Consider the following 10,302-nt stretch of genomic DNA (forward strand, 5'->3'; position numbering starts at 1 on the left):
CGTGCGCGCCGCCTCTGCGCCGCCTCCCCCCGCCTTGCCTGCGCCGCCGCCGTCCGCCTCGCCCTCTCCGCCGCCGCCGTCCGCCTCGCCGCCTCTGCCGCCGCCTCCCTCCGCCTTGCCTGCGCCGCCGCCGTCCGCCTCGCCCTCGCCGCCGCCGCCTGACGTGCAGCTGCTCGACCTCCGCGCCGCCACCACGTACCAGGACTCGAGCCTCTTCGACAAGCAGGCGCCCGTGAACGACCTGTCAAAGTACCTCGCCAAGGCGCGCGCGCTTGCCAGCAGCCGCGTCACCAGCCACTGCCTTCCCGCCACCCACAATGAGATATCATGACCTCCCACCCTCTGCTTGCAGCGGCTCGCTGCGGTGGTGAAGGTGGTCCCCGGCTTCAATAAGGAGGTCAAGTTCTACAAGCGGGTCACGCACGACGACGGCGCCACCGAGACGGAGCCAACGACGCTGGACGAGATCATGCAGATGGACATCACGATGGTGCTCCCCCCCCAGCCTCAGTCGAGGCGGGAGAGCGAGCTGAGCCGCAAGCTCGAGGCCGCGTATGCGGAGGCGACTGCCGCCAAGCGGCAGCGCACCTAATTCACACTACACACACATCACACACATACACATTCACATTAGAGGGTGTCTACTGCAAATACTGTGTACCTGTACTGTAGTACTCCAAATCACCTCCTTTCAAAGGCCACAACAAAGGTGCTTACAATCTGCAGACAATTCCGGACATCGAGGTCTCGCGTGTCGAATCCCCGACACAAGACAGAGCAACCCCCCCCCCCCCACGATTTCTTTTCCTTGAGACCGCAGGGCGGGGACAACCTACGAAGGGCTAGCCGCAGGCAGCTAGCCCATGAGGAGAGCGTCCATAGACACCTCACTAGACCCCACATACGGTCTCGTCCGTGCCTAGCAGGCCGGTGAGATTGCTAGAGGTGGAGCATGCTGCTATAGCCTCACATGTCACTTCCTGTTGTCTGTTGTTTGAGTTGTGCCCTTGTTTGTGCCCTTGGCACCGTGGAGTGCTGGGGGGGGCGACAGGAAGGATGTGGCGCTGAGTTATGTGTACGCCGACTCAGGGTGTGTGGCAGCCAGCTGGCTGTGTGTCTTGTGAGCCTGTTTGTGTCTGTGTGTCGCTCGTGCGTGTCGTCATCATCTGTCTAGCGTCCACCCATACCGCGTTGGTGTCCAGTCCGAGCCTGGCTGTTCTTCACCTTTCTACCTACCTACCTACAACCTGTTCCTTTTTCTATCTCTCTTCGCAGTCTCTCGCCGATTCTCGCTGCAACCTTCATGCCACCTCGCGGTCGTCCCACTCTCGTCGTTCTTTCCCTTGTCACTTCCTCCTCTGATGGGAGGTGAGTTTGGCCGGCGTCGCCCAGGTCTCTTTCTTTTTTGTGAGGCACCAAGCGGACACTCTTCATTGGCTCCGGCTTGACGATGGCGCCAGCGCTTCTGTTAGCCAGCCTCTCCTTCTCACCGTCGTCGCGCCCGCTCGCGACGCACACACGCGCAGCACCTGCGCAGGCAGCGCTCTTCGGCCCAGGTCAGCGAACGCAAGAGCAAGCTCGCCGGACAATAGATAGATAGCACGTGTCGCTCTCTTCTGCTTAATGGGACTCGTAGCATCGCCGCCTGGCACGCCGTCCGAGCAATCCAGCCTCGCCGCAGGCGGTCTCTTCACCTCGATCGGCGGCCTCGGCTTCGCCTCCGCTGCCGACCGCTACGTCGACCCGCTCGACGCTCGCGGCCTCGAAACCTACTCGGGCGGCGTCACCTCGCGAGTCTGGTACACCCCTCCGACCGAGTGGAACGACCTCCTCTTTGCGCTGAACCACGAGGCTTCCGAGACACTTCACGACCTTTCACAGACGCCTCCTCCCTCTAGGGCTTGCGCCGCCGCTCTCCAAACTTCTCGGAGCCGTCTTGCAGGCGATCCGGCACGAGCTGCTCCGCCTCGAGCGGATCACCGAGGCGATGGTCGGCGGAGAACGGCGCAAGCCGACCGACTCTACCTTCAAGTCGCTCGGCCAGTTCTTCGACGAGTGCGTCACGGCGCTCCGTCGAATCGTACAGGTTTTTGAGCCTTCTCGGAAGCTTTTCCGTGAATTTTCCTCTAGGTACGTTGCGGCGCCGATCCGCTTCCAGCACGCCCTCGAGGATGAGGCGAGACCTATGCGAACATGCCGCGACTGTTCCGCGACGCTCACCAAGACACTTCCGAGACACTTCCCGTGGCTTGCTGGCTCTCTGCCCATCAGCAACCCATCTGTGCTACAACAGGTGCTCTTCCCGGCCATCAAGGCGGCGGGCGTGGAGGTGCCTGCCGCGATTACAAGGTGCGGCGGTGCCCAAGCAAGAAAGAGAAAGCTGCCGGCGGCCCTGAGGGAGGGAGGGAGAGAGAGATAGAGAGAGAGAGAGAGAGAGAGAGAGAGAGAGAGAGAGAGAGAGAGAGAGAGAGAGAGAGAGAGAGAGACAGAGACAGAGAGAGAGAGAGAGAGAGAGAGAGAGAGAGAGAGAGAGAGAGAGAGAGAGAGAGAGAGAGAGAGAGCGTGCAGGTGCCTGCCGCGATTACGAGGTGCGGGTGGCGGCGGCCGCGACGGTTCCACTGGCTGATCGGTGTATGCCGTTGGTATGGCGACTGTCAACTTCTAGGCGCGAGGTGGCGGCGGAGGCGGTGCATGCGTTCGAGCCGGGCATCAACACGTACTGGCTCTTCACGCCCTTTGCCGAGGAGGACTTTGGAGTGCCAAAGGCGAAGGGGGCGGCGGGTCTCGGCGGATCTCGGCGGATCTCGGCGGATCGATCTCGGCGGAACTTGGCGGGTCACGGCGGATCTCGGCAGGTCTCGGCGGGTCTCGGCGGAACTTGGCGGATCTCGGCGGGTCTCGGCGGATCTCGGCGGACCTCGGCGGGTCTCGGCGGAGCTCGGCAAATCTCGCGCAGGCGTGGGACGACGCGGAGCTGGACGAGTTCAAGGCGATGATCGAGGAGGGCAACAGCGGGTCGAATGGGCTCGAGGACACGGAGCGCGCGACGGCAAAGGCGGCGGCACGGCTGGCCGCTCTCGTCGGCAGCCTGCTGGAGGCGAAGGAGAGGCAGCTCTGCCCGCTGATTGCGCCGCTCGGCAAGACCTTCGCCGCCGACCTGCAGGGCAAGGTGGAGGAGTGGGCGGCGGGCAACACGCGCGCCGCGCAGATGGAGGAGATGGCCGCGTGCGTGCCGATGGCGGGCGCGGGGGGGCCTGCTGGCCCCGCCAAGCGCGCGAAGCTCGTCGCCGGCGCGAGATCTAGCCGAGATCGAGCCGAGATTCAGCCGAGATTCAGCCGAGATCGAGCCGAGATCGAGCCGAGAGATCGAGCCGCGAGAGCAGTTGTCTCGTGTGAGGGGTAGTGCAGGGAGGCGTCAAGGTATTGCGGCTGCTGCGCGTGCGGTGGCTGCTGTGCAAGAGATACGAAAAGAGGCATGACACGGTTGCCATACGGCTTTAGGCGCTCTCGCTGCGCCCGAGACGGCGGCGCCCGCCCAGGCGCGCGACGGGTTCGACACGCTCTTCGACGGAGCAGGCGAGATACGCCGAGGCACATGCACATGCACATGCACATGCACATGCACAGGCACGTGCACATGCACATGCACATGCACATGTCCATGCACGTGCACATGCAGAGCTGGGGTTGGAGAACTGAGTTCGGCCGGGACGTCCTACAGGCGCGTGGAAATCTGGCAAGTCGGTGCCGGAGACGCGCCTCTGAGCAAAGGCTCCAAGCGGAGGGGGCTGACTTTAGCCGCCCGACACCGTGCCGCCGGCGGGGGCGGAGGGTCGATGCATCTCCTCCAAGCCAGCCTCGCGGAGACGAGGAAGTAGGGAGAGGAGCGGCGGGGAGTCGGGTGGGCCATGGGGGTGCGGGGTATCAGGAAGCGCACACACGGACTGCGAGCTCTCTCTGACCACGACGGAGGGCGTTCTGCTCTTGCTCTATAGGCGTATCTCTTGTACTCGCAGTTGCATTTATGTCTCGTCTTCTTAAAAAATGAAAAAAATGTGTGAGCATTGATCCCCCCCCCCCCCCTCCTCCACCCCACGTTGTATCTGGAGATGCGAGGGTCGCCCCCCCTTGCCCCACCACTTTGTGTGTGTGGAGAAATCTACCTTACCTTACCTTACGTTGTATCTTCCACGGTTGTATCGCGCGCCTTGCGGGGGGGGCGCGGAAAAGAGGAACCTCTTAGCGCCATCGCCATGGCGCTGCAAGCAGCGCCGGGCAACGACGACTTACCGCCTCCCGGCCCCCCTCGGCACACCTCCGGTTTACAACTCTTGCCGGGTTGTTGCACGAGTATATGGGCCACGATGTCTCAAATATGAGGGGTTTTGACTCCCACCGGCTCCTGGCGCAATCCCTGGCAGGTTTAATGACCAGGATCAGTAGTGTTGTGATAGAGGGTGCCCATACTAGCGCAGGAGCTGCCACACTCGCCCGGACCGTCCCCTTCTGGGGCCGGTTCCGCAGCCCGCGAGAGCCGACAGCGGGGCCGTGCCGCGGGTGCCTGCTGCCGAGTGCCACAAACACTTCGCCGTCCCGCCATCACCTACAGGCTGTCTTGTGTGATAGTTGGGATGTCCAAACGCCACCATCTTGGCTCTTGCGACCTCGAACCCGCGAGCTGTATGGGTGGTCCTGACGTCGACAGACGCCCGATGACCACGGTGAAGCTGAGCCGGAACGAGTCGACAAGTCTCGTCTGAGCTCGTGGCGGTCGCCGGCTCCGCCGCGGACGTGGTGCGTCCGGGATTCGAATTTTCGAGCGAATCTCGCGCATCGGAACAACTGTGTTAGTGCTGCTAATAGGTCAAGTGCGACAACTGCCTGCGCAACGCGCGCCGACCACCACCGCATCCGTCGTGGGGCCAAACTCAGGGCGTGTGTGTGTAGAATGTACACACCGGCGCAAGGGCCGTCAGTGCCCACGCGAGAGGCGCTAATGCCTGTTTTTGCGCCTTGTCCGGACTGGCTGCGTGGGCGGTGGTTCACGGTTGGCGTGCACCCGGTCTGAGCGATGCTCGAGTCGCTGCTCACAGCATCGCCCTCCTGCCCATGGCACTCTTGTAATTGTTGTCCTCGTTCGGCGATGGAGTGTCGTCACACGCGCGGCACAGGCCAGCAATCATCTGCATGTCAAAGGGTGGCGGCGGCACGGACCACACGCGCACGTGCTTGCGTGCGAGCGGGTCGCGCTAGATGAGGCCGATGAGGGCGTTTGCAAAATCGGCCAACTCTAAGGCGAGCGACACCTCCGATGTGTCCACCGGCGCGCCCGCGGTCGCCGTGTTCGCGCCCGCCACGTCGTCGCGCCGCAGGCTCGCCAGGAGGGAGCGTGAAATCACTGGAAGGCGGCTCAGTCGCTGCTGCGCACAGTTCATCGCAGCGGAAATATGGCATTGAAGGCCTGCTCATTGAAGGCCGGGTCCTCTTCCTCCATCGCCTTCTCGTCCTTCTCGTCGAGCTCCTTCTGGTGGCACCGGCGCTGATAGAGCGCGTTAACCGCCGTGGGGATGTCGAACATGCCATCCGTGATGCCATCCGTGTGACGGGCATCGGGCGGAAGCTCTGGTCGCCGATAATCGTGCCGCTCGGGCTGGCGAGCTTGCGGATCGCGTCGCGCAGATGCACGTCGGGCAGATCGCGCGGGATGAGGATGTTGAGCGCGCATGAGCCGCGAAGCGCCTCATTCTTGCCGTCCAGCATGATTGGCAATGGTGTGGCAGCTGCGCTGCCTGGCAAGCGCTTCCTGCCGCCGTCGATGGCGCGCACGATGGGCAGCACAAAGTTGAAGAAGTAGCCCATCGCGATGCCCGTGCCCGCCAGGCTGAGCGCGCGACGGTACTTACGCACGAGCGCCGCGACGTCCGCCTCCGGGTCGTCCTCGAGCATGAGGAGATTGTTGACAAAGTGCACGGTGCCGACGATAAATGCGAGCTCGAACAGCTCGCCACGCGTAACCGGCTTCGTGTCAGAGCGGAAGAGCAAGGCAAGCAAGAGCAGCACGAGCGCGATAGCGGCGCGCGTCACGTCCTTGGCGCGCCGGGTGCCGAGCCCAAGCAGCGCGGCCCACGTGGCGAGCACAAAGGGCAGCAGCGCGGCATCGAAGAGCATGAGACCGATGCTGCCCGCGAGTGCGTGGAAAGTCTCCTTATCTGCCTCTGCACCGGCGTGGGGCGCCATGCCCGCAAGCAGCCGGCCGTGCAAGGCCGCACTGTCGGTCGCAATGTCCGTCACATTCGCTTCCTGCATGGCAGTGTAGATGGCGTGCCCCGCACCGCTCGCCGCAAGCGTCGCAAACAGTGCAAAGTCGGCGATGCGCCTGGCGTCCCATCCGCCGACCGGTCGGGGCGCCTCCTTCAACGGTGCTTTGAGCTCGTAGCACGCCCCGGGCGGCACGTCGTCGGCGTGTAAAGGTTGGGTGACCAGCATCGGGGAAATGCACAAGTTTTTATTCGGGATCCGATTTTTTGGACCAAGACGCCGTTCATGGAGACACGCCGTTGTTTTTTATGCTAAAGGTCCCTGCGCTCGGCACCGTCAACTCGGTGCGGCTCCCGTCAGATTCCACCTTTTAGAGCAGAAAGGCCAGTAGGTGCCTCCCTGTTTGTAGACATGCGTTTGTGCCCCGTTTGTGCCACGTCCCGTGCCCCCGAGTTCATTTTAGAAACTAGGCAAAGGGGAAAAAAAGCAGGGCGCTCGGAAAACTCGCGCCGCCGCGGCGTGTCTCCATCCGAGCCGCGCTCCTTGAGCTACTTGAGCACACATTACGTTCGTTCAGAGGCACGCTACGCCCCGAGGCAACGCCGCACCTCCTAGCACGCCGCGCGGCCATCCGTAGCGCCTCGCGGAGCGCCTCGCTGCCGCGAGGACTCGGAACTGAAACGTGTGCAGACCGGTTGCGTCGCTTCGCCAGCGCCGAGCACCAACCCTCTCTGGGCTCGGCCCAGGCTCGCATGTGATCCCAGTGACTCCCGCATCGGTTTCTAGTCTGAGCTCACCGCCCACACGAGCCCGCCGTCTTCTCACTCCTCATGCCTGCAGCAGACTCACATGTCGTCCATCATCGAGAAAATCAAGAGCTACGACCTTCCGCCCGAGCTTCGCGAGGCGATCAACAAGCGAAACGACCTGCTCCTTGCAAAGTGCGCGCGTTCGATTGCGTGTCGCGGCCCCGCCAGCCGCATTCACTCCTCAGCTCGCGCGCGCGCAGGCTCTCCTCCGCCGCGGACCAGCTCAAGGCCGTCGGTGGCGACTGCTTTAAGCTGACAGTGCAGTACCAGGAATTGGAGCGCTCCAACGAGGGCGAGCTGGCATCGCTGCCGTGGAAGTCCGTCGAGGAGGCGCGCACCGCCGGAAAGCCCTTTGAGATGACGCTGCACGACCCTCTCACGCTGCTCAAGGGGAAGACGTTCCTCGGCTGTCTGCTTGAGCTGCTCGGCGACAAGGGAGCGAGCGATCTGCGCGTCGTTTGGGCCTCGGCCGACCTCGACAACTTCAAGACGGTCAACGACCGCTGGTCGCACGCGCACGGCGATTTCGCCATCATCATCGCGTGCCGCGCTATTCAGCGCGCAGTTGACAAGTGGAACCGTGAGAACGGAGCGCTCGGCCACGCAGTGGCGATGCGCTTCGGCGGCGACGAGATCGTGTTGGCCATCGTGCTCAAAGGCGACCAGCAGGCGCAGGCGTGCAAATCGCTGCTCAATGACGTCCACTCGGCGACGTGCCGCAGCCTGCAGCAGCGCTTTGACTTTGCCGGACTCGACCCTAAGCCCATCGACCGCGACGGCAAGCCGATCGAAGCCAAGGGCCCTGCCATCTCGATCGGCGTCTCGTCTGCGCTGCCCTGCGGCGCTGGGTCGTCGACGCTGTACACGAAGGGCTTCAAGCGCGCCGACGACCTGCTCAACGAGTACAAGGGCGTGTGGAAGAGTGGCGGCACGCGCCTCGGTGCCAAGCCGACTGAGGGCGGAGGAGTCATCTTTGAGGACGCCATCCTCGACGCCAAGGGGGGCGAAGTCAAGAAGCATATCGACGTCCTCTCGAGAAAGGGTGTGGCGGGGAAGGCAATGCAGGAGGCGGCGGCGGCGCTGGAGAAGCTGTCGCTCAACGCCGACAATAAGGTGGCGATTGCGAAGGAGGGCGGCCTGAAGCCGCTCATTGCGCTGCTGACGAGCGGCACGCCGGTGGCCAAGGAGAAGGCGGCGGAGGCGCTGCGGAACCTGTCGGTCAACGCCGACAATATGGTGGCGATTGCGAAGGAGGGCGGCCTGACGCCGCTCATCGCGCTGCTGACGAGCGGCACGCCGGTGGCCAAGGAGAATGCGGCGGCGGCGCTGGCGAACCTGTCGGCCAACGCCGACAATAGGGTGGCGGTTGTGAAGGAGGGCGGCCTGACGCCGCTCATTGCGCTGCTGACGAGCGGCACGCCGGTGGGCAAGGAGATGGCGGCGGCGGCGCTGCGGAACCTGTCGAACAACGCTGACAATAAGGTGGCGGTTGTGAAGGAGGGCGGCCTGACGCCGCTCATTGCGCTGCTGACGAGAGGCACGCCGGTGGGCAAGGAGAAGGCGGCGGCGGCGCTGTCGAACCTGTCGGCCAACGCCGACAATCAGGTGGCGATTGCGAAGGAGGGCGGCCTGAAGCCGCTCATCGCGCTGCTGACGAGCGGCACGCCGGTGGCCAAGGAGAAGGCGGCGGCGGCGCTGTCGAACCTGTCGGCCAACAACGCCGACAATAAGGTGGCGATTGCGAAAGCGGGTGGCCTGAAGCCGCTCATTGCGCTGCTGACGAGCGGCACGCCGGTGGCCAAGAAGAAGGCGGCGGAGGCGCTGAAAGTCCTCGCAAAGATCCCCGACATCAAGGCCGAGATCGCGCGGGCGGGCGGCCCCAGCGCCGCCGCCGCCTGAGTGCATCGTGCCTTCTGCACGCCGGGGCACACACCTCGTGCCAAGACCTAAGGAGACTAGGCGGGGGGAGGGGGCGCTGCCGCTGACTGCTGTGGGCGAGGTGGTGAGGGAAGCTGTGTCCAGCCGACAGTCGTTAAAAATGTGTGGAGAATTTACCGTACCTTACCGTCCACGACTGCATGTCCACACGACCAACCTCCCCACGACCATCCAACCTCCCCAGCGCATATCTCCTAGTGCTGTGTAGGGTCACTGACCACAACATGCGGTGCGTCGTCATCTTTGCACGCGCCGCCGGCCCGCCATCACAGCTCCACGGCTGTATGATGTAACATACTTGACCCCCCCTTTGGTGCCACGTCTTTTCCTACCAACCCAGCGCCGATCTCGGCGGGGCATCTGCGCCTCTCGGTGGGGCATCATGAGCTCACGGGGCTGCCCGACGGGGCAGGCCTCGTGCTGATGGACCCAGCCGAGGTGCCCAACCAGTTGGACCCGCGCCGACGCGCCGCGCGCGACCACCAGCCAGCTTTTGGCGGGGACGAGGACGGTGCGTAGATCGCGCCGGCACTCTCCGGTCCATCCGGAATTTTGTCGTTTTAGTTAGCACTGCTGCTGCAGACAGGGCCCGCGTGGCCCCATGCCCTTCCCATATCTCGTGAGCTGGGAGGCTTGGCGCCACCCCGGTGACCGCCCACAGGTGGCTGTTCGCAACTCTCGGGTTGGCTCTGCGCTCCGGGTTTCCCCTAGCAGCGGAACGCCCCCTCTACTCGGGCACTTGGGGAGCACTTGGAGTGCAGTCATCAACCGCACATCCAGGGCCGGGGAGCTAAGAAGCGCACCCAGCGGGCCGGATGATTGGCATCGGGTTGCGGGCAAGAGAGCCCTAGCCCTGGGGGTGCGCGTTCGCAGGGAAAGGGCCGTAAAGTAAACTCTAAACACGGGTCTCCGAGGGTTAGCCCCGCGTACCGGGTTTCCCCTTAACTGCAGGACGCCCCCTCTACTCGGAGCTAATGAACACCACACTGCACGCCCCACACCACCGCTCTACACTCACTTGCGCAGACACTTGAGTTCAGACCCGCTGAGGGCTCACCCCTCGTCTTCCCAGGGTCCCGACCTTCCTTGATTCGCTCTCTTGCTCGTCTCCCGAGCGTTATGCGACGACCAGCGGCGCCCGGCCGCGTCGTGTCGTGGGCAGCGCCCGCGGGCTTGCGCGAGCCAGCGCCTGAGCGGGGCGGCGTGCCGCCCCCTGGTGCCCCCGGCGGTGTGGGAGGCGGCGGCTCGCCGCCGTGTTCGGGCGGAGAGGGAGGCAGCGACGGCGGCGGCGGCGGCT

At 64.1% G+C, this 10,302-nt stretch overlaps 3 protein-coding genes across 3 annotated transcripts in view; 2 read left to right on the top strand and 1 right to left on the bottom strand.

Annotated features, from left to right (window-relative positions):
- The window catches only part of EMIHUDRAFT_247727 (hypothetical protein), a gene marked incomplete at both ends in the record, with an annotated part of 2,897 nt that extends 2,305 nt beyond the window's left edge, over positions 1-592 (top strand). Inside the window, 2 exons of the mRNA XM_005764134.1 lie at positions 203-286; positions 353-592. Of these exons, the coding sequence (XP_005764191.1) occupies positions 203-286; positions 353-592 (324 nt within the window). The remainder of the gene's footprint in view (positions 1-202; positions 287-352) is intronic.
- Positions 593-5,249: 4,657 nt separating this feature from the next.
- EMIHUDRAFT_120249 (hypothetical protein) lies at positions 5,250-6,486 on the bottom strand (the record flags this gene model as incomplete). Its single annotated transcript, XM_005764135.1, has 2 exons — positions 5,250-5,461; positions 5,535-6,486. The coding sequence occupies 2 exons, from the start codon at positions 6,484-6,486 to the stop codon at positions 5,250-5,252; spliced, it is 1,164 nt and encodes a 387-aa protein (XP_005764192.1).
- A 621-nt stretch (positions 6,487-7,107) lies between these two features.
- EMIHUDRAFT_459728 (hypothetical protein) overlaps positions 7,108-10,302 on the top strand; it is a gene marked incomplete at both ends in the record, with an annotated part of 6,809 nt that continues 3,614 nt past the window's right edge. The window contains 2 exons of the mRNA XM_005764136.1: positions 7,108-7,199; positions 7,268-8,093. Coding sequence (XP_005764193.1) covers positions 7,108-7,199; positions 7,268-8,093 — 918 coding nt within the window. The remainder of the gene's footprint in view (positions 7,200-7,267; positions 8,094-10,302) is intronic.

The sequence above is a fragment of the Emiliania huxleyi genome (assembly GCF_000372725.1).
Source record: "Emiliania huxleyi CCMP1516 unplaced genomic scaffold EMIHUscaffold_601, whole genome shotgun sequence".
Lineage (NCBI taxonomy): Eukaryota > Haptophyta > Isochrysidales > Noelaerhabdaceae > Emiliania > Emiliania huxleyi.